The sequence below is a fragment of the Rhodamnia argentea genome, chromosome 3 (genome assembly GCF_020921035.1).
Source record: "Rhodamnia argentea isolate NSW1041297 chromosome 3, ASM2092103v1, whole genome shotgun sequence".
Classification (NCBI taxonomy): Eukaryota; Viridiplantae; Streptophyta; class Magnoliopsida; order Myrtales; family Myrtaceae; genus Rhodamnia; species Rhodamnia argentea.
The window spans coordinates 33,178,842-33,201,604 of NC_063152.1; the positions used below are offsets into that span (position 1 = coordinate 33,178,842).

Below are 22,763 nucleotides of genomic sequence, written 5' to 3' on the forward strand. Positions count from 1 at the left end.
ATGTCTATTTTTCTACCACGGTCTTCCATATTTTGAACACCTCGAATGCTTCTGATTTTGGGTCTTTCTTATCGCATCATCAATGAAAGTGACAAAATATCTCTTACCACCATAAGAGAGCTCTTGAGCCGGTCCCCACACATTAGTATGAACCAATTCTAACTTTTGCGCTTTATTCTATCGCCCATTCAATTGAAAACTAACTGCTTTTTATTTTTCATAAATGCAACTCTCACGGAAATCTAATTCAGCTTTTGCAAATCCGGAAGCAACTTTCTTGAGTGTAAGCGCTTTACACCAATTTCGCTAAGATGTCCCAAACGATAATGCCAAAGAGTAGATAAATTACATGTAACCATTGTAATTGCAACCACATCAATGATATTGTTTCCCTAGAGAAAGTAAATTGTACCTATATGCTTTTCCTTTGCTACTACTGTTGCCTCCGAGGTTGTTTTCCACTCTCTGCATCCAAAAGTTGTTACCATGCCTTCTTGGTCAAGTTTACTAGTTGAAATTAGATTTTTCTTCAACTCGAGAATATACCTGGTTTCCCACAAAATTAGACGTCGTCCACTTGAAATGTTCATAAGCACAATTCCTTTTCCTACAATCGGACACATGTGGCCGTTTCCCACACTTAATTGTCCAAAATCCCTATTGGCATAATCAACAAATATATCTCTTTGCGAGGTGCAATGGAAAGAAGCACCAGAGTTAAGAAACAACTTATCCGTAGTCAAGTCAAACCCCGCAAATAAAAACAAGTTCTCTAGCAAAGGCTCTTTGCTTACCACATTAGCTCCTTAATTCTCATATTGTTGCTTCTTTTTGTAGGCTTCACATTGAAATCTATGATATCCATTTTGGTGACAAAACCAGCACTCATCTTTTGCAACCTCTCTCTTCCCCCTTGATTGTGACCTACCATGCCCGCTGAATTTTTCTCTGATTTTACTTCTCACTACTAGTGCCATTGAAGATGCGGCTTTCTAGAAGGGAACTAAAAACAATAAAGCTTGTAGCTTCATTTCCAGATTTATGCCTGTAAATTCTAAGCGAGCTATAACCTGCGTTAAACTGTTAATATGCTCTGCAACTGAATCTCTGTCGGATAATTTCATATTAACCAACTTCTTTAGCAAAAATATTTGATTTGATGTGAACGGTTTCTCATATACCTTCGTTAGAATATCCATGGTTTCTTTTGCAATCTTCACTTTCGTGACGTGATACCTTATCTTTTTCCTCAGCCCTAGACAAATTGCACCTAATGCCTTTCGATCAAGAATTTTTCATGCGATTCTACTTGTCGGATTCACTTCCATAAGCTTAGGTTTCCAACCCTCAAGTGGTGCATATAGATCTTTCTGATAAAGATAGTCCTCTATTTGCAGTTTCCATCATTCAAAATCCCGCCCACCGAACTTATCGATTCCGATTTTATCTTACGCCATACAATTTGCTTTCAATCTAACGCCACCGAAAACCTTCGATGTTTTACGTCGGTCAACCCAGGCTACGATACCAGTTGTTAGGAATCGCGTACCGATTCCGGAAGAATAACCCAATCAAACAATCCACACTAGCCGAATATAATAATAAAAGAATTGAATCAGAAAAACACACCAGAAAATTTGTTATCGAAGTTCAACCAAACTTGGGCTACATCTTCGTGCACGGGCACTCTGCGAATTCACTAGTCTTTGAGAAAAGTAGTAACACAACTGATGATCTTCTCACAAGATCGAAGCAAAAAGAAATCGAGAGCACTCAAGAATGCCATCATGGCCTCTCTTTTTGTTTTTCTCTCTTTCTCTACTTTGCGCTTCGCTCTTTTTTTTTTTTTTTTTTTTTTTTTTTTGCTCTTGACGGCAATTACCTACATATCCCTACTATATGAGGTACAACTTTTAAACTAGGAGCAAACAAAAGTACAAAAGACAAAAAAGCCCTTAATGAAATATTTGGCTTCACACGCCAACATGTATTACTCAAAATGGAGAACGCATATTACACTTGATCTTCGTATAAGTTCAAGTGTGCAGCTACATAACGAGCTAAAAGTCTGATTTCTTTTGGTCAGTTGACTCCACAATTTCTTGTTTCTCCTCAAGGATAGAATTAGTCCAATTTGTGATTGATTTACGAATCTGCAAGCACCCATCGAACCACCGATATAAGAAGCTGTGTAGGCACTAAATGAATTTGATTTAATTCTTTGCTAAGGAAAAGGAAAGAAGTTGGCTCCAATCTAGCTCTTGCACCTAAGCGGCTGAATGAACTTTTGGATTTTGGACATTTCATCCCGAACAATGAAGAATTCATGCCCGAAGCATCTCTTCTCTCTTTGCAACAATAAACTGGAAACTAGTGTATTTATTTTCAGCCGTTATGGGGAATTTGTTGTTTCGCTTGCTGTCGAGAGAACTCGCAACTTTGCTCATGGAAGATTGTGTTGCGCGGAACAAGCAATCGAATAATAAATAGACATAATAAAAAAATAAATCGGACATCGGATGAAGAGGTGTCAATATGGGTCTTTGACCCACTTTTTAACTCACTTTTATTTATTTGGGTTAAATATGGGTTCAACAAACTTAAAAAATGGGTTAAATATGGGTTTAGGTCTATTCAAATGTGGGTTTTTAACTAAACCCATTTTCAACCCATTTTCGACCCGTGACCTATAGCTTCATAAGACAAGTTTTATTCACTTGTAAACCGCCGCCCACCTTCCATATGCCGACATCGCCTGCCTCCACTACTCTCCCGCCACGGTTGCATGCTCGCAACCCCGCTGCCACTTGTCCATCCGCCTGTCGCAACGGTGGCCCACCCCTCACCGCCACTCGCTGGCCGCCCCCTCCCCTGCCGGCTTGCCCCTCTATATCCTAAAGACATCAAAATTCAAAAGGGCTCTTTAGTTTGACCCCAATTTTCACTTCATGGGAGATTAAAGAGAGCAACGGGGAGAAGAAGATCACATCGATGTTGTTCTTCGACGACTATAATGTCGTCTACAAAAAAGGAGAAGATGGGAAGATAGAACCACGACCACCTTTTTTGTCCTCACTTCGTCGTTCATCCTTTATCTTTGGGGACATGGTTGTAATCATCATTGCCCGGTCACTCTAAGTGCCCTGTCATAATGGTCAAACTCAAATGCTTGAGTATAATAAGAAAACTAGTGGGGGGCCACGGTTGTGGTGGCGGGTGAGCGGCGGTGGGTGGGCTACGGGGCCGATAGAAGGCGGGCCATGGTGGGCAATCGGTGAAACAGTTTTTACATTTTTTAATTTTATGCAACAAATATTTCATAATTTGGTTAAATATATAAGTATGTAAATTATACGAGTCGGGTTGGGTATGGGTTGAGTTTGGGTTGAGTCGGGTATGGGCCATAAAATTTGTACTACGTGAAATTAGATCAAAACGGGTTAAATGGGTCGGGATAGTATTCAACCCAATCCAAACCCAACCAGACCCGACCCGACCAAACCCACCTATTTGACACTTATAACCGGATGTACATGGTTCGATCATAGCGACCTATGTCTACGGGAAGAGCAGCAACGAATTCTATTACGGATCAAGCGATACACAAAAATTACAAACCACGATTGAGTAATTCAAACACTTTCGGTGTTTCTCGGCCCTAATTACAATAAAATAACCCACAAGTGTTTACCCTTGGAATTTCTCACGAAATAATATCTCAATCTCACTAAGAAATTATACAAATCTAATGGCAAGATTTAGTAGGCTAAAAACACTAGAATACTTGATGTAATTCCACTAGCAGAAACTCCTCTTTGATACTCTTCATAATGAAGATTTGCTTCTAATTTATAGATAATGGTTGGATTCAAAATAGGAAAACCTTCTCTAACTAGGATTAATAGATTTCCATGAGATTGAAAACATATCTTATCCAATGCGGAATCCAAGATTGCATCCTAGCGTAATTAATGACCTAACCAAGGATTAAAGATCGATTCACCGACAATTACGCGAGGTGAGTACTAGGGCTGTCAAAAAGACCCACGCCGACCCGGCCCGGCCCAACCCGACCCGACCCGGACCGGCCCGAAAATTTAGGGAATTTTCGGGCCGGACGTTGGTACTGTTTCAATAAGGGCTGGTACCATTAGCCCTAATTCGGGCCCGAAACTCGGAAAGCCCATCACGCTAAGCTCTTCGTTCCCTTCACGCCTCTCAAAAACCCTAACGAGTAATGACGACTTCTGGGTCACTTCCATCGTTCCTTCTTCTTCCTCCTCCTTCAAAAAATCACTAGAGAACTGCTGCACTTTCCCCCATCGACACCCTCGCGGTCTCGGTTGCCACCGTGATAGGTCACGTTCGTCAGGTTGTTCTTAGTGCGCCGGACCGGTAACGGGACGTTGTATCTCTCCTCGTTGAGATCAACTCTTTTACTTCCCCCCATCGGCTTAACCAAATCTCTTCTCGTCAAAGCTATAGAATAACCACGTTTTCTCGGAGTTTGCTCATAGATTAATTGTCTTTTGGTCGTTCGTGGAGGTGGAGATTCATGGGTAATTGAGAAGTAGGTGCTTCAATTGGTTCCGAGCGTTTTCACTGTAGCGAAAGTTTGGATCTTGCTTGGAGGATTGTTGATTGGACCGAGAAACGAAGATTTTTTGCGTAGTGATTGGCTCAAGGTTTGAAGTGACTCCACGAGTTGGTTTTAACTAAGTTCGACCATTGGAGATTGAAGTTTTTTCTCTTTTTCTGTTCTTTTTCCGGTGTTCGTGGTTGAAAGTGCTAAGCGATGGCGGATAAGAAATGGGTTTAAGTTCAAGCTGGGTTTTTGCTCGATTCATTGATTTATATCTACTTCAACGACCCTGAGTTGACTCTGAAGCTTAAAGCTTCTTAGCTAGTAATGATGCTACCTCTTCGTTTTATGTTTTTGCTTGAAGAGGTAAAGAAATGAGCAACTTATGGATTTTGAGAGAGAGAGAGAGAGAGAGAGAGAGAGGCATCTCTAGATTGTTCTCCATGCTCCTTTTCATTTCGTGTTGTGTATTGGATGGAGGTAGATTTATTTTTATTTTTTTTTAAAAGGAGACACGGACCCGGTCCGACCCGACCCGACCCGAATGTCTTGGACATATATGATTCGGGTATCGGGTCGGGCCGAGTTTGGTATTGTTTGAATTCGGGCCGGGTCGGGCCTTTATGAGATCGGGCCTGACCCGACCCATTGACACCCCTAGTGAGTACGTTGGCGATCCTTGAAAATCCTTTGAACACGAACTTGGACTTAATTAGATCACGGGCTCTAATTCTCGAACAATTTGGCTCAATTCCTCGACCACAGGCCAAAACTCTCGCCCAAGTTGGCCCACGAGCCTGGCACGCTGGCCCGGACACTCGGCCAACTTGCTCAGACACGTCCCAGGCGAGGTCCAGGTCAAACTAGGCCACAGTCCACAGAACTGGCCCGCGAACAGGGCACACGTTCCAGGACATGGCCTGATCACACAGGCCAAATTTCTCGTACACGGCCCAGGCTCTCGGCCATTTCGCTCGGCACACGGCCCAACTCGACTAGGTACAGGCCGGAACCAAATGGGCCACAGCCCAACACACTAGCCCACGAAACAAGGCACTTTGGATCAGAACAGCGTAGGCGAGTCGGTGGTGGTTGTGGCGGCTATTTTGTGGTGGTTCTCGGCCAACAACTAGGAGCAACAGCTCCACAGGGTTCTAAGGGACTCACGAGGTCCGTGGATGGACGGTGACTATGACGGAGGGAGGCCGGAGGCGACGAAACAGCAGCTCGGGACAAAAACAGGGGAGTCCAAAACAAAGAAGGGGCGGTGTAGGGCTGAGGCTCAAAAATCAGGGACTGTTTGGGGTTTGCTTGGTGACGGGACGAGTGGTGGTGGCTTGGCAACATCAAGGGACGTCTGAGGGTGGTCGGGACAGAGCGGAGTACGGCTGGAGGCGGCAGAGCAGCGTTGGACAGCTGCTGCAAACAGAACCGAGCGAAACATAGCAGGGCTCGATTTTGGAGGTCTGTCCGGCTTCGATGGCTACTCCGGAGCTCGTCGGACGGTGACCGAGGTTGAGGGACAGTGGAGGGTGACGTGTGGTGGTCGAAGGAGGCGGTGGTGGTGGTTGAGGGCGCACGGAGAAAACTGGACAGAAGCAAAACCGACGCTGGACCAGGGCTAAAACAGGGGAACTGGGGTTCCCGACGGCTGTTTGGACTTGCGGCAGCGGCGATGGTGGCCTGAGGTGGTGGCATGCGACTGCTAGAGGAGGAGGGGGAGCTGGGGGAGTGGTGCAGTGGCGGTGATGGTCTGGCGTTGCTCAAGACAGAAGAAAAAAGAAGAATGAAGAGGAGGGAGTCGGTGTGCAGGGCAGGAACGTACAGGGGAAGAAAAGAGGTAGGAGAGAGAAAATAAAAAGAAAAAGAAAAAATAAGAAAATCAAGTTGAAAATATTGACTTGGGGTGAAGGTTATGAGGTGGGAAGGTTATAATCTTAGGGGTAAAATTGTCATTTCTTAAATTATCCGGGGGCATTTTGGTAATTTCCAGCCTTTACGAGGGGCAAAATGGTCATTTGGCATCCAAGGGTAATTTAGACGTTCAATTTTCCGGGTGTCACAATATCAACATCAACTTGCCTTAATCTCCGTCTGGGAGCAATGGTACACGCATCTTCAACAAGGCCCTCACCTGCGGATGGATGCTAGGCTTCAAGTAAGACTAGAAGACCCAATCTCCGTTCCGTCCTTCGATCTGATCGCGTGCCTTCTCTGGTGCATCTGAAAGTCAAGGAACAATTTCTTATTCAGAGGTCAGAAGCCTTACGCGGGTAACTAAATCAACGAAGCGAAGATTATACTGGAAAGCTACAGGAAATGGAACCCCAAAGATCGAAGCTTTATGCCAGACTGATTGCCCTTACCTCATAATTGGAAACCACCGACTGGATCCGACTGGAAACTAAATGTCTTTTGTGTGCTAACATTACGCTTCCCCTTTGAACAACAGCAATGAAATTGCTGGATGTAGCAAGGAAGCAGTATGATTATATGCCGCTTAGTGACGCACGGCGAAGGTTGCTCTTCTCAAACTTGCGGTATATATCAAGGAGGTAAAATTTTTTAGAGGATTTGGGCTTCTCTCTACCTGGCATTCTATTCTCGATGGACTAATTAAGTCAAAAAGACAATATCCGCTCTGGCATCAGTTCAGACCTGGGAACGGTCTCATAAAATCTCTTCTATGCACATTTGGTGACATCAATTATCTTCGTTGGTCAAAGAGTTGCAAAGCGTTGACGTAGGAATGCCAACTAGGGTTGCTCGTGTCCAGTTCAATTTTCAGTTCAGTAGGTTGAAATAGTCACCGGCTGACGGGCTTGTGCTTACTCTTGATTGCTGGTATTCCGAAGAGACGGCATAGGAAAACCATATTTTCTTTTCCCCTTATTTTTTCCTGAACTCCAGATTGAGCTCTGTGAACATGTGATTTCTCTGGGGTTTCCAATTTGGTAGTCTTGAGTGATCCATGATGTAGCCTTTGCATGGTAAAATGGTCGCTAAATGCTGTTGCCCCTCTCTGATAACTTGTGTTCCTCCAACTGAAAAGAACAATGAAAGTCATCTTTAAATTCCTTAATCGATACTTCTGACGGATCGAGAAAGAGCAAAGAGGAACAATTTAATGGGTGGGTATCTGACAGTGGTCCGCGTCTTCTAAATCATGGTGTTATGATGATTGATCCTAGCTGTTGGGAAGTAACCATCACTGACGAATCTCATCATATCGCATGATGATGTAACAACGAACGTCTGATAAGGAATTCCCAACCACCCGAATGTTTTCAATTTCTTAAGACTTATTTTCTTGCTTATTCCATTTAATTTCATATTATCGTTGGCTTTTCTCGTTTCTTTTCAAGTAGGCCCTTCATGCTCCACAATCCACGTTTTGCTTCCATCTTTCCATGTGGTCTTACCCCGATCTCCAAGGGGACGGTACTGATAAGAAAGTTGACGAGTGCAAAGATTTTGCCACCTCACTATGAATTGGGTTCGCAGGATCTTCTGTAAAACCGCGCTTTCATTGGCTTATGGAGAGAAAGGTTAAATGTCGTTCAGCTGCTGAATTGAATTTGCAAGCCCCACGTCACCTGACTTCCTGACAATGTCCGGTTGAGTTAGGAATATGAGTGAATCCACATTGTTAATGTGATAGATTCACCCTTATAGGATGATGAATGAGATCAACCCATCCCTGAGTTTAAACCAAGTCTGACAAATTTTGGTGAAGAATTGAACTGAATTCATTAGTGAGCAAGGTAGATGGAACTCCCAGCTGACTTTAATGGCGATACCGTTGTAATATACAAGCCCATAACATGATTGTTTAAGTAGGCAAAGAGCAAGTTAGCATTTTCTTTAACTTAAACAAGTCTTTTTGGTTTTTTTTTTTTTTTTGGAAGGTAAAGTGAATTCCATTATATAGCTATATGCAATGCGCAAAAGATGTCTGTATGGTTTTTCTTTTGGAATTTTTCTCTACTGTAATGCAGCAGGAATCAGTTAGTGAAAATAGTCAAGCTCAGAGCAACTGACACCTGATGTATGTCGGCCGCGTGGAGGATTGACTTCTGTGTAGTACCAAATGCCAAACCGACAAAGCATCTTTCACACAAGAAGAAGGTTAATGCTTTCGATGGATGGGGTGAATGAAAATAAGTGTATTACCCACGATGAAGAACAGATGTTACACTTGATCCTCGCACAAGAATAACTCATAAAACCTCCAATCACATGTCATGCATTGAGTAGATATCGAGGGATGAGATAACTCGTAAGACGAATGAACGGGAGCGGCGATTGGATCAGCGAGAATCTATCTTTTATGCTGGACGTGTAAAGCCTTAGATTAACAGGTGGAAGAAAATACTCATACATGATAGGCTTATGGGCAAAAACAGTGACTAAGAATTACCATTCTTGGATGTCTCACTTTGGTAGTTTTCTGTTTGGGTGTGCGTTGCTTTCAGGACTTTATTTCCAGAAAACTCAGTACCTTTCTTGCCCTCGTTAGTACGGTGTAGCCTTCACCACACCCCAATTATTGGAAGGACATGGGTTAGATTAAGAATAGGGGAAGAACAACAAGAAGAAGAAATTACGTCTTCATAATTTGGCAAGATAGTGAAAGAGGATAGAGAAGGAAAATATTCTTTCTGTTACGAGGAAAAGTTAGAACTAGGACGAGACGGTGTCTTGGAAATGGTTAACGACAATCAGTGCACGCGGGTGTGAATTTGAATCTGATTGCTTCATCTTCGCTGCAACAGGTGAAGATACTCTTAAACTTTGGTCTGATGGATGCTTCCCAGTTGCCTTCTTCAGTTTCCACTCCTCAGGACGCTTCGAACTATGATGAGATGTCCATGAAACAGAGCTTGAACTTCTCAGATAGTCTGAAGGTACTGAGTTTTCTTCAGTACATGACTACTTTTATACTTATTCTGGGTTTACCTTATAATTCGATCTGATGTTCCTTTGCGTTCCAACTTTTTCATTTGCATATTTTCATGTGTTCACGAACTTAACTCTCCTCTAACTTTTTCACTTATTCAATGATCAAATTTCGTGTGATCTAGTCTACATTCTGACCGAATTCTAGGGTGAAAAGGTTCGGATTTGTTTTGCATGCTAATTGTAGCCTTTTTCAATAATCAGGACCTGAAGGATCTTAGGAAGCAGCTAAACTCAGCTTCTGACTATTTTGAATTGTCTTACGAAAGACATGATCAGAAACAAATGTGAGGCGCATGGTTCTTACTTCATTGTAGTGTACCAGCTTGAGCAATTTTCCCTATCGCACATTTGTTTACTTGACCTGACAAAACTGTAGAGTGGTGAACACATTGAAAGATTATGCGACAAAAGCTTTCATAAACATGGTGGATCACTTGGGCTCCATGACTTACAAGGTCAACTGTCTCCTGGATGACAAGATTGAGGAAGCATCTGCGATTGAGTTAAGATTCTCTTGCGTTCTACAGGTGTGCTGAATAATTAGCTTTTCCTTGTTTTGTAGCATTAAGGATGGGAAGGGCCTTCATACCTTCCGATTTACCGGGAGTAAGATCTAATAGTTTGCAACTTATGACGAAGAATTAAGTACTTGAAAACTTGAAATTACTCTAGGTAAACTCCACGATGTGCCGGATTATATCGCATTGTGACAAACTAAATAGCAGAGCAAAAGAGATCCTAAATAGCAGAATACATCCTGCTTTGGCAATTATACTGAAAATAGCAGGAAGAACGGCTATCTCTCGTAATATCTACTCATATATCTCACATTAAAGAGTACAATTTTCATCACTGTTCTTGTGTTTTAGAGACTACGAACGTGTGAGATGCTCATTGACCATGGAGGCCTTTCTCAGCAGTCACTAGCGATAAGAACTCCAAGGCACCACATGCGATATATCTTACCAGGCATGCTTCCCTTCACAAGATTTATCATTTGGTTTATGAAGACCAAAAATCTTGCGTGGGCTCATGGTTAAGAACTTCTACTCTCAGTTTCAGAAGACAAAGATGATGGAGTGGGCAGGAATCTGCAATACTGCAAGACAAGTGACGTAAATGGCGAAATGTCCACAGGCGAACATTGTATGACACTTTTCTGGTTTAGCCACATTGCATGGAGCAAAATTGGTGTCTTATATGTAGAAAGTTCATAAGTCACAGAACTAGCTGATATCTTGCTCTTACATTTGCATGTGTTCAACACATTCCATAAAAAGAAGGATTTCCAAATGCTACTGCCGACATACTAATACCCGTTTTTTTCCTTGAAGACGTACATCCAAGAAATATAGAGACTTCTGCATCATTCATCAGGTAATTTTTTATAGAGTCCATGCTAATCTCCCTAGCTTGGCGCTGACAGTGAAACTCTGATGCAGGAGATGGCGTTCGGCGACACAGTTTCCACAATCCTCTCCAACCGGTACTTTTTCATTTGCAAATACTTCATCCAACGAAAAAGCAGGTCAGCACATCCTTGACTTAAATGCTCCGATTTGCTATACACAGCATTTACATCATGTTTTCATACCCTGCGGTAGTATGATATGTCCTGTAGTCGGAAAGGTTCCTAATGCCAATTGCACTATTTCTAATCAGAAAGACAATCCGCCACCCTGCTTCATTTTCAACTCACACGTTCGGGTTCTCTTGTTGATAGATCTACATCTCCAAACCCTGCTACTGCCAAAAGACGAGTAAGCAGCAATTAACTCCGATGCAGCTTAGCTAATTGCTTCTTTTTTTTTTTTTTTTTTGGTTGCCTATATGTCTTGAGGACGTGATCTTTTATGACTGAATCTCTTCTGAATTGCGATTATATTACCACATGAACATCCAGTACCCACCGGAACCCCGAAGATCCACCTCAATGTCTACTCACGTTGAGAGGAATAGGAGAACTGATATCGAGCTATACTCCAGCAAAAACAAGCGTCTCTTCAAGGCCTTGCTTAGTATGCCGAAATCAAAAAAGGACAGCAAGTTATACAAGTTCTTGGACGAGAGCTAAGAAGAACAGGGGATGAAGGAAAGCGGATGGACACAAATCTCAGTTTCTTTGCATCGCAAGTATGACCTATGCTGTACTTGTTATCGCAGCTTAAGCTTTTGAGAATAATTTAATGCAATAAGAAGCCGAACAAAAAGACAGTCCAGATAAAATTATACAATTTCTACAAGGAATTCCTTTGGAAGATCGTTGCCGCTCTATAGTCTATATAGTTCACTATTGCCTGTTATTGCAAGCAGAGAAGGTAAAGATTAAAGATTGCTTAAGAGATACTGTTTCCTCCTGGTAATTGATTAATGATAGGCTCAAAGTCACAACTCGCCAGACAACTAGTTGGTTAAGCTTTGGAAGGAACCAATAAAATAGCTTAATGCTTTACCCTCAGTTTGATCACTGAGAAGCTGCCGTTACATGAGCTGCATGCTAAGATACAGCTAAAATTGGGTAACCTTCAATGGCTGGAAACTTGTTATCCTGCAAAATATATAAACTACGCATCATCCTCAATAAGAACCGAACAGTCATTATCTACAAATGAACTGTCTATGATGCAACTTTTCCCTGCCATTTGAATAGTTGAAGGACATGAGATGCAAAATTCTTTCTGCTTCCTCAGCTGAACTTCTTCACCATCCGTTCACTTTTGTTAATTTTAACTAGTACCTGAGTATCTCATCAACATGGGTGGCCTCTTTGCATTTGTATACATTGACATAGTGTACCTCGATATGTTGAAGATTACTGGAAATATATTGATTACGTCGTATGACTAAAACTGTTTCTGATAAGACAGCTGAAAATGAAGTTGTCACTAAAGCACTCCACATAAAAACAAGCGGTCAACTGTACAAATTTCATGTGCACAGTCTTAAGCACTCCATCCAGATTCTTGACAGTAGAAATATAGTTGATTGAGCAATGATCAGGGTTCAAAATCCAAGATCAAAACTTGGACACCCGACCTTCGCTTTCATTGGATTCCTATCTCCATCAGGGGTCATCCTTTCGCCATTAGCATCACCATGAGAACCGCGTGAAAGAGATGCTTCTGAAGCAAGATTGTTGCCGCAGCATGGATCAGCTTGCTCATGAGAAGGCTGCAAATGATAATTGGAGCAGATGCATATGCTAGTCATGCAAAGCTCAGTGCAATTGAGAATGTCCATTAGTTAAATAAAGATCTAGATTTGGACTGGAATGTATTAGAGAATTCAAGGAGGTCCTGATCCATCTAGTTTGAAATTCCCTATATGCAGTTGCTATCTGCTGCTAACTTGCTTCAGCTTGTACAGTCGTTTGCACCAAAGAGTTTCAACAAATGTGAAAACTCGCTAGCTTAGAGTCACAACCTTGCCACCGATGGGTCAAAATAGAGCTGAAAGAATTTATCACTGTAAACAGAATAGGACAAGTAGCTGTGAAATACCTGGGAGTTGCCAATTCCAAAGCCCACCATAGAGTGAAATTCATTGAAATCAGAGGCTGAGTCTCATGAGATTATACAATGTCAGATGAGGAAATATAAAGTACGAGAAAGCTAACATTAGAATTTAAAAGAATGCTGAAGTGAGAGAAATCACACTAAAACCAACCTTTAGACTTCATGAGACCAGGCAGCTTACCATTGCCAGTGGTATAAGTTAAATTTCCAGTGTCCACATTCTCCAATGAAGCTAGCTTAGCAGCTGGCGCTCTTTGTCTTTGAGCACTGTCAGAAGAATTATCTGAATGCTGAAGGTCCTTTGTTAGTGAAGCAAAAGTTGCCTTCCTCTCATATGAATTTTCCGCAACGGCAACTTCATGTAATGGTTTTCGGAGGACTGACAATATTTGACTGGCTGCATTGATGGGATTACAAGAGATCATTTGCAAGCTGGAGTAACAATAAACACAGTTTCCCCCAATAAACATGAAAGATAACTTCAAAGGAAATGCAAAATAAAGTGACAGTGTAGCATCAACATCAATAAGACCAAACCCAAGCTTAATTGCATGACATTCTTCTTTCTAGAGCAGGTCCATGAACATCCATCCATTTTGTGGGCTTTATGAAGCTTATTGTAAAATATTTGATGCACCTGAATGAGATAACTTTATTTGCATTGTGCCTAAATCTAATTACACATGGGAGAGATGGTAACATCAAAAGGCAGAAGAGAATCCTCAAAAAGAGAAATTTCTCCATAGAGTAATCACCATCACGTAGAGGCTTTGTCTCGGGAACTCTCCTGATGCAATCTGTGCTTTTCATACCAAATTTTCCACTGTCTGAATCTGAATCTCTTGCTGGATGAATCTTCCCTGAAGTTTTGTCTCCATGTTTAAGCCAGAGTACTGTAATATCCAAAGATAAAGCGTTAGGAATCAAATAATTGAGGCACATAGAATTAATATCTATGGAAGAAAGAATTAGATGCTCCAATTCTGAATCATCTTGAGGTGGCCATATCAGGTGTACAATCCCCCTGATATAAGTGCCCCTACTTGGTTAGGGGGGTAGCAACATGTTCTTTCAACATATTCATTTACAACTCTATCTTCATACCCACAGATCCACCTAAATGACCTCTTTGGTACTTCACTTGGACATTACAAAGAGGATGCATAAAAGAAAACTGCAACTGAATACGGTAAAGATATTGAAACATCTGAACAGCATTGGATGAATCAATAATGCTGCAAACCTCCCAGGATTGATTGATCAACTTTAGCACCATCCACCTCCTTGTGGCCTGTCCTCATCTCTCCAGCACGGAAACATGGTTCACGATCATTCAAACCTATTGGCACCTTTTCTTTTACTACATGCTCCCCAATATCAACCAAGTGAGAATCGAATACCAGCGATTTTCCAGTTCCCAATACTTCATCTTTCCTAAGAAATTTATTCACCAAGACTTTCCTTCCAGCATCATACAATGTGACCTGAATGACCCAAGGGAAAGAAAACAATGAGCAAAAAAATAATTCCTGGACCTATAAATAGGGGTGCAAAAGGCCTTTGAACTTTTTTGGATAGTGAAATGCACTTAAATTAGTGTGATACTTGGGGCGCACAATGAGCCACTATCCACAAAACAGAAGTGATTCACGTTGGATCAGCAAACAAAGTGGCCAGCCCAGTTTAATGAAAAAACAGTGGCTTAAGGATGAAAACATCCTTGGAAGTGCTTCGGAATGACCTGCCTCCCTAGGGATCCGCGAACTTCAAGCTGCAAAAAACCATCATGGTATTTCTTGGCCTTTTGAGTTACTTGTGTTGTGTACAAAACCTGCCATTCTACATGACAGGAAAATGTCAATCTCCAAGTAGGACATGCTCGGTTAAACTAACACAAAACAGTGGGAGAGCATAGCCCACAAAAGAACATTCACATGCTCATGAGTGTTGAAAACGGCTGAAGAATATTAATGGGCCCGTTATTGATTTCATTATTTTAGTAACCTCAAGCTTAAAGAAGGCAGTAAATACACAGCAATATCAAGAATATAAATGGCTAATTAATGAAAACTTCATTAGAATGTCTCTCGGGAAGCAGAAAGCAACCGGCTTGTTACTGAAAACTTAAATAGAAACCGTAAAAACCCTAAAGGAATATGCCAAGGAATCCATGTGACACGGTCCATTGCCCTCCTCTTTTGAATATGCTCCTTTTAAAAAGGATACGTTCTTTAGTACCCAAAGCATGCTGCTAGAGCTAGGAAAATATTAAGAACATAACCTGACAAGGTGAATAGTGGATTATCCAAGTGAAAAGACACCTTTTGACCACCACTGAAGCACAAAGCTGAAATCTTAATAAATAGATTTATATTTGGTGAATCTTCTATCTAGTATACATTTTTTCCTTGTTAACTCAGGTGTGATATCTGTCGTATCTAAGGAATTTCAAGAATCCATCTGGTTAAGCAGTATAAAGTTTTGCCTATGACAAGTGCAAAAGTTTACTAATGGACAACGTTGATTTCACCAAGAAAAAAATGTGAGTTCATAATCATGTAAGAACATGCAACAAATGTAGAGATAAGGTAACAAGTAAACACTCGTAAACACTCGTGGCAAACTGAACATGCATCTAAGCAAATGCTGACCTGTTACGCTAGATTTTCCAGCATCTAATATACTCCCCTTTGCCCCATTCTGATGCATCTGGCCATTTTTTTCTTCTGAAAGAGTACTAGTGAATACATGTTTCAGTGGATCACAATCAAAATCATGTAATCATTGTAGACCACGCAAAACATGAAGAGAAGGAAATCATGCTCCTTAACGCAAAAGAAGGGAGAATATGGTAACCGTGATGACTTTCAGTGTCATCTCTCTTATCTGGTCAATTAAGAAAGTGTTGGCCACAAACGAAAACAAACGAATTGACTCTCGGCATCTGAAAGTTCAAGAATTTGTGGAAATAAAAATTTGAATCACATTGTGGTGATAAATGATTTTGGTGAGTATCCTCCAATGACATCAATTGTAGAGCAGCTGAATGATAGGATCGATGGGAATATAAACAATCAAGGAGAAAATTTTGACAATCTATTGGCCGTTAAGACTTTAGGCCAGGTGGTAACGCAATTTACCACCATCGAAAGACAAAATAGGAAAAAAATCAATTAATAGAACACTATGGAAGGAATCAAATTGAAATCTATTCCAGTTACCTTTTACAGCAGAATTAACGGTAGTAACATTATGCTGCTGCTTTTGCATATTTAATTTGTGAAAAGAACTGAAGCTGTTTCCACATGCATTTAGATCCCTCAAAGATTCACTCTTTGCTTCGCGGTTGCCAACTTCAACCAAATGACCAGGAAATACCATCATCTCCCCAGGGCTTACTTCTTCAGCTTTGTTCAGGAACATGCTATCTAAAAGTTTCCAGCTCGTATCATACAAGAAAACCTGGTAAAACACCACCAAAAAAAAAAAGGTTTCCAGTCCTCTGAGCCATATTTATCCTGATAAAACTTTCTTACAAACATGCTGAGAAGTGCATGCACCAGGTAGAATAAAACCAACTAATAAAGGAAGGAAGAGTTGAAATTTAATTCAGCAACAAGATAGCGTATTATGTAAGGTTAAAGATCAGTAGGAGATGGAGACTGTAGAGCCTGACCTGCCTAGTCATAGGTCCACTGCTTGTACAACGTAAGAAGCCATCATGATATTTTTTCGACTTTTGAGTTAATTGCGTTGTATACAAGACATGCCAATCTATATCAAACGGAGGATCACGTCAACTGTAGTGCTGAGACAACAATGACAAACTTATGGATATAACTAACAGAATATTCAGACCACTTTGCTGAGGGAAAGTTTGGAACTATGCTAAGAAGTTCCCAATGATTTTCAAGAGAAGCCACGAAAATGTGAACATAAAACCACTGTGATCGAGAAGATTTGATATACAAAGCGTCGGAGTTGAGAGAATCTTTATCGACCCTGAACAGATTCTATGTGTAGTATAAAGATATGAAGAAACTGTAACCCAAAGAAAATTAAAAATTGATTCACAATCCAGGATATGACAGCAAAAGAAATGATTCCCAGCCAGGCATGGGCACATATGAATCTGCAAAAGTCGAAACTCACCTGCCATACTCGATGTCCGTGAGTTTGGACTCGCCTGTAACATGCCATACTTGTTCATTTCATTCTTCTTGAATTCTGGAAGAAAGAAAAGAAAAAAGAAATGTGCACGCTAAGTTTTCTACGCAGCTTTTACTAGCAATCAAGAGAGTTAGATTCTGTAGGATTTCATCACCAACCTCTAATAATTTTCTGCGATGGGCTTAGGCTGATTGTCTGCTGTTTATCCTTCTCCACTTTGGTCTTCTCATCTTCTTAAAACATAAGCCAAGGGGATTATTCAGTAATACACGTGGATGATCACGACATTCCGACTGTACAAGTATGAGTCGTCAAATTTCAAACCATCCGAGACACTAGCATAAAGAAAAAAATATATGTAAGAACAGACAATACCGGCGCAATCTGACACTTTGACGAACTTGTTTCTGTGAAGGGAAGCTCTTCCCTTAGGAACTCTATTTTCTCGGCTGCGAATACAAGTATCATCTAGAGGCCTCTGCCCTTCTTCAGGCTCTCCAACATCAACCAAATAAGCATTGAACGCCAGTGTCTCACCAGAACTAACAACTTCATCATTCTTCAAAATCCTGCATTCCAGCAGCTGCTCGCTGTCATCGTAGAGCATTACCTGTCAAATCATCCGACCATCAATCACGGCATGGACTAATCTACTCAGAACAAAAGCCACAGAACAGAACAGCAGGCGGCATCCGAAATGTTGCTATTCTGTTCGATCGAGCGAGCTAAATTCGGGGAGAAAACGGCAACGAATCGGTTGCCGCTGCAGTTTTTTTGCAGAGACCAGCCAATCAAACCGAATCATGTCCGAGTCCAATCGCAGGTAACAAATCAAATATGCTAATGGAATCGAGCTGGACAATCAATGCTGGAGACTAATAGCGAGCCCGAACGTACCTTTCCGGTGGAGGTGTGGAGAGAGAGGAAGCCGTCGCAATAGACCTTGCGCTTCTGCTTCAGGTGCTTCGTGAAGGTGACGCTCCATTTCTTCAGAGCTTCCATGGTGGTTGCATCTGGGGATGGGAAGAAGAATTCTAGGGATTTCGAGAGCTGCGAGATGGATGGACAGCGCTTTTGAGAGCTGAAATAGTTGTGGCGGGAGATGGATTACCAATACGAGCGCGAAACGAGTCTAGCGGCGAAGTCACTACGCAACCACACTCGCGCGACCTTTTGCTTTAAACGGGATAGCGTTTTTGATATTTGGGAAATGATACTCCCCTCTTGTTTCTAGATAACTACCGGGCCGTAAACGGTTCGGTTTAATTCGATTTTTCGGTTTTTCTAAAAATCGAACCGCACCGTTGGGGCAAATCGAAATGAATTGAATTGCGAATCGAACCAAACAGCAACCCCAATTGAATACGAACCAAACCAAGAATTCAATTTGGTTTGGTGGTTCGTTTTTCAGTCTTCCTCCTTTCAAACTTTTTTTTATTTTTATTTTATTTTACTTTTTTTTTTGTTAAAAGGACCGGCATCCCCCATAGGCCCTTAGGCGAGGGCCGCGACTTCCTCGCTCATGGCTAGTGAGGGGCTTCGCAGCCCTCATGCCTCTCGCCCATCGGCCAGCGGGGGTACTCAACCCTTAAAACCAAAATAATAAAAGAAAAGAAAGAAAAAGGAATAGTAAAAAAGAATTGTTATTTCTTCCCCTGCTGCGAATATTAAGAAGAAGGGAAATTTTTAATTCGGTACGATTCAGTTTTAGGATAGCTTGTCATCGGTTAACCGAACCGAACCGAAATAAACGGAACCCGAACCAAGAAATTGAACCGAATCGAAATGCATGAAATTTTCGGTTCGTATTCTAGTTCGGTTTTGACACCTCTATCTAGCTATGACAAACTTCTGTTTCGATTTTTTCCCCATACTTTTAAGACAAACTTTCCATATCAATAAGCATTTGACAAGAAATCATGAAATTCAATGAGAGCCATCAAGCAAGAGGAGAAGTGTCAAAAAAGTCCTAAACCTATTGCATTTATGCCAATTCAGTAGTAAATCTTTTTTTAGTGCCAATTCGGTCATACACCTTTTGCATTTGTGCCAATTAAGTCATAAACCTTTATTGGTGCTAATTTAGTCCTAAATCTTCTATATTATTGTCAATTCAGTCCTAAATAAGAAAGCATCATACCTTCTTAGATTGCTGTCATCACTCTTTTGGGAAGTTTTATCACATTTTTGCTTGGGGCCATACTTCGCGTTAGTCCAACGTTTTCATGATGGAGAGACATAGAAAGGGAGCTCACAACATAATCCGTTGGTGATCTAATTGGACTCATATTTTGTCACATCCTGAAAATTTCTACCATATCTTATATTGGGTAGAAATTCGTAGGCGATAGTTTTCACACGCGAGAATTTAAGTTGGGTGACTTGCATAGTTTAGGCGAGACACGAAATATATTTCGGTGTCTATGATTCTTGAGAAATATGTTTTGATTACTCGATATTCGTTTTGTATCAATTTTATAGAATGGTGATGAAATACGATTAATTATTAATAGAGATCGATATGCTTCGAGTTTACGTAGTAGATTTTAAATTTACTGAAATATATATAATTAATTACGTTCAATAAATTTCACCAAAACGTTTCGATAGGTTTGAAATATTTTTTAACGTATATGTTCGAAACGAATTATTTTGTTTACGTAGCAATTGCTCTCTTGACGCTTGGGGAACACTTCATTCCTTAGCTTGCCAATGAAGCTCGGTAAAGATGAGGTCATGCATTGCCTCAACAAATTTGGCCTTAGTCCATAAATGCATGTAATGTTTCGATCCAAAACTTGGCCCACGGGAACCACTCCTTCCTTCATTTCATCAAAATGTCCTCCCTTATAGCAAATGGAATGGAGCCACATGCCCTACCTATAAACCTAGGGGGCACTTGAATTAACCTCATTAGACCACGTATTCTCTGTATTCATTAGTTTAATCCCAAGACATTTAACCCCTTTACCCACAGTTGAGTTTCTTTCATCCTTCACTTACCAAATGGGCAAGAAACTCCTAGTATAAAAGGTAGTGAGGTCCCCACTTAATTCACTGCATCTAATGGCTTTCATTCCTTTTCTCCACTCTTTCACTTTCAATAGAACGAAGGCCCCGCGCTTGTTACTAACGTTTCTGTCTCGGTCATTCGATTTCGGACGAGGTATATTTTGATTTCCGATAACTTTCTACCAACGATATTTTTCGTTTTCGAAATAAAGCATTCGTTGATTTCCCATTTTGTTATTTTGAAGGGAAATACAGCTTTGAATTGTGCTCAAGTTATCTTCAAGGTAAGAGAAAACTCTAAGCGCTAAGTTAGAATGATCTACTCAATGCTCTGGACTTGGTTGTTTGTTGTTCGCTCGTTAGGTTACACTTAAAAGAAAAATTAAGTGAAGTTAACATACTGATTTGTAATATCTTGGTTTGTTAAGATGAGCGTTGGATTACTCTATTTTTTATGAGAACTGGTAATGCATTGAAAAAAAAAAGAGTTTTACCGACAAATGGAGTTACCGAATCTATGGGATGCCAGAGTCGGTAGATTTGACCATTCATAAAGTTGCCAAATGAGAATTGTTATTACTGTTAGGGAAAAAACCACCAAAAATCTTGAATTATGTCAATTGTGACATATTTACCCTAAACTTTTTTTTGTGACACCAAAAATCCCAAACTTTTACTCATGTGACACATTTACCCCAAATTTTTTCTTGTGACATTGAAAACCCTAAACTTATACTCGTGTGACATATTTACCCCAAAATATTTTTTTGTGACATCAAAAATCCTAAACTTATATTCGTGCGACACATTTACTTCAAATTTTTGAAGTAAATGTGTCGCACGAATATAAGTTTGGAGTTTTTAGTGTCACAACAAAAAGTTTGGGGTAAATGTGTCACACAAGCACAAATTTAGGATAAATGTGTCACATGCGTACAAGTTTAGGATTTTTTGTATCACAAATAAAAGTTTAGGGTAAATGTGTCACAGCTGGCATAGTTTAGGATTTTTGGTGGCTTTTTTCCCTACTGTTATAATAACATAATTATAAGGATAAATAATATTATAGTTATAAAAAAATAAATAAAAATGAATGAAATGATGAAAATAAAAGTGATGATGAGTTACCGAATCAAGTTATCGAATCTGCATATGGAGGCTGACCCAAAGTCAATTTTGTTGACCGACTTTTGCAATACTATTATAATAATAATATAATAATAATATAATCACTTACCGAATGGAGTTAACGAATTCCTGTGTTGTTGTTCGTCAATTAACTTTGTTCACTGACTATGACATGTTACTGATAGTATTATTACCGAACTGTACTTGGAGTTTCGATTATTTTAATAATATAACTGGCCAAGAAAATTAAAAAAAAAAAAAAGGCAACAAAGTTCAGATTCCGAATCTGATTCGTAACTCTGGTCCGAGGAGTTGACCGACTAGGGGAGGTTAATAATAATAATAATAATAATAATAATAATAATAATATAAAGAAGAAGTTACCGAATAAAAAGAAGTGTTGTATCTCTGTAATGTTACTGTTGGTGATGACGACTATGGGTTTGATTGTTATAATAAAAATAATAATGCATTATAATAATAAAATGAAATAAAATACAACTAAAGTTGCCGCATTCATGAATTTGCCAATTGTTGTGGATATTACTGATCTTGTTACCAAACAGGGAGTTCCCGATTAAAAGAATATATTATAAAAAAAGAAGAAGAAGAGGAGGAGAATTTACCGATTTCGTGAAGGATTGAGATGTAGTTTTTGAGGTGCTCATTTCCTGGGTTGCCAAAATGATGTATGAAAATGCATATGCTTACCGAAGTGATGCATGGATGTAATTATGCATGATGAGTTGAGAAACACGATGTGAAAATGTTGAATTCAAGCATTTTATGAGCATATCTTTGCATGATAATTTTAAGATGATGTTCCGTCAACCACTCGAGGTGGCGACGATGCCGCGGAGTTGCGATACCCCGAAAAGAAAGTAGGGATGCCCCGAAGAGAGGGTAGGGATGCCACAGAGTTGCGATGTCCCGTGTGTCGGGATGCCCAAAAGAGAGAATAGAGATGCCCCGGGAGTTTCAAGATGAAAGAAAAGATGAATATGCATATTCATGTGTATACATTGACGCATGATGATGACACACTAGGTGATGCGGTTTCATTGTGATATAACACGACATTGGCATATATCACGTGCACGATATTATGATATGACATTAACGAAAAAAATCATGCGCATGTTCACGCACTAATGTATTACTCTGAATACTTGTGATTATGGATGTCAAGGTGAGTGGTGAGAGGATCATCCACCTTAGACTTAGAGATTTCATTTCTTGGGTTTCGACTCACCCCTTTATTTTCTCGGATATGTAGGATGGATCATCGGCCACCGCTTTTTGGAGCCGTCGAGCATGTAGAGTATATCTATGAAGATGTCTTTGTGGTCGAGCAAGCTTTAGTATATACTAAGTGTACAACGTTCATATGGATA

General features: G+C 40.5%; 2 protein-coding genes across 11 annotated transcripts; one reads left to right on the forward strand and one right to left on the reverse strand.

The window, feature by feature from the left end:
• Positions 1-9,128: 9,128 nt before the first annotated feature.
• On the forward strand, positions 9,129-11,820 carry LOC115748069 (protein ABIL3-like). 6 transcript variants are annotated; one of them, XM_048276896.1, is made up of 10 exons: positions 9,129-9,230; positions 9,358-9,489; positions 9,746-9,828; positions 9,921-10,071; positions 10,414-10,513; positions 10,607-10,735; positions 10,879-10,921; positions 10,987-11,072; positions 11,211-11,304; positions 11,448-11,820. In XM_048276896.1, the coding sequence occupies exons 2-10, from the start codon at positions 9,385-9,387 to the stop codon at positions 11,632-11,634; spliced, it is 978 nt and encodes a 325-aa protein (XP_048132853.1). In that variant the 5' UTR covers positions 9,129-9,230; positions 9,358-9,384; the 3' UTR covers positions 11,635-11,820. The 6 variants fall into 6 exon arrangements, with proteins under 6 accessions (XP_048132853.1, XP_048132852.1, XP_030540325.1 ...); XM_048276895.1 differs by having other exon boundaries at positions 9,133-9,258; XM_030684465.2 differs by lacking the exon at positions 11,448-11,820 and adding an exon at positions 11,405-11,427 and having other exon boundaries at positions 9,148-9,489; positions 11,207-11,304.
• A 282-nt stretch (positions 11,821-12,102) lies between these two features.
• Positions 12,103-18,320, reverse strand: LOC115748064. Of its 5 annotated transcripts, none has more exons than XM_030684443.2 (13): positions 18,127-18,320; positions 17,605-17,839; positions 17,388-17,459; positions 17,212-17,286; positions 16,736-16,833; positions 16,281-16,521; positions 15,711-15,785; positions 14,801-14,898; positions 14,303-14,543; positions 13,815-13,952; positions 13,211-13,456; positions 13,045-13,106; positions 12,103-12,715 (listed from the first exon to the last, which is right to left on the reverse strand). In XM_030684443.2, the coding sequence occupies exons 1-13, from the start codon at positions 18,229-18,231 to the stop codon at positions 12,548-12,550; spliced, it is 1,854 nt and encodes a 617-aa protein (XP_030540303.1). In that variant the 5' UTR covers positions 18,232-18,320; the 3' UTR covers positions 12,103-12,547. The 5 variants fall into 5 exon arrangements, with proteins under 5 accessions (XP_030540303.1, XP_030540302.1, XP_030540306.1 ...); XM_030684442.2 differs by having other exon boundaries at positions 17,388-17,462; XM_030684446.2 differs by lacking the exon at positions 17,212-17,286 and having other exon boundaries at positions 17,388-17,462.
• Between the last annotated feature and the right edge of the window lie 4,443 nt (positions 18,321-22,763).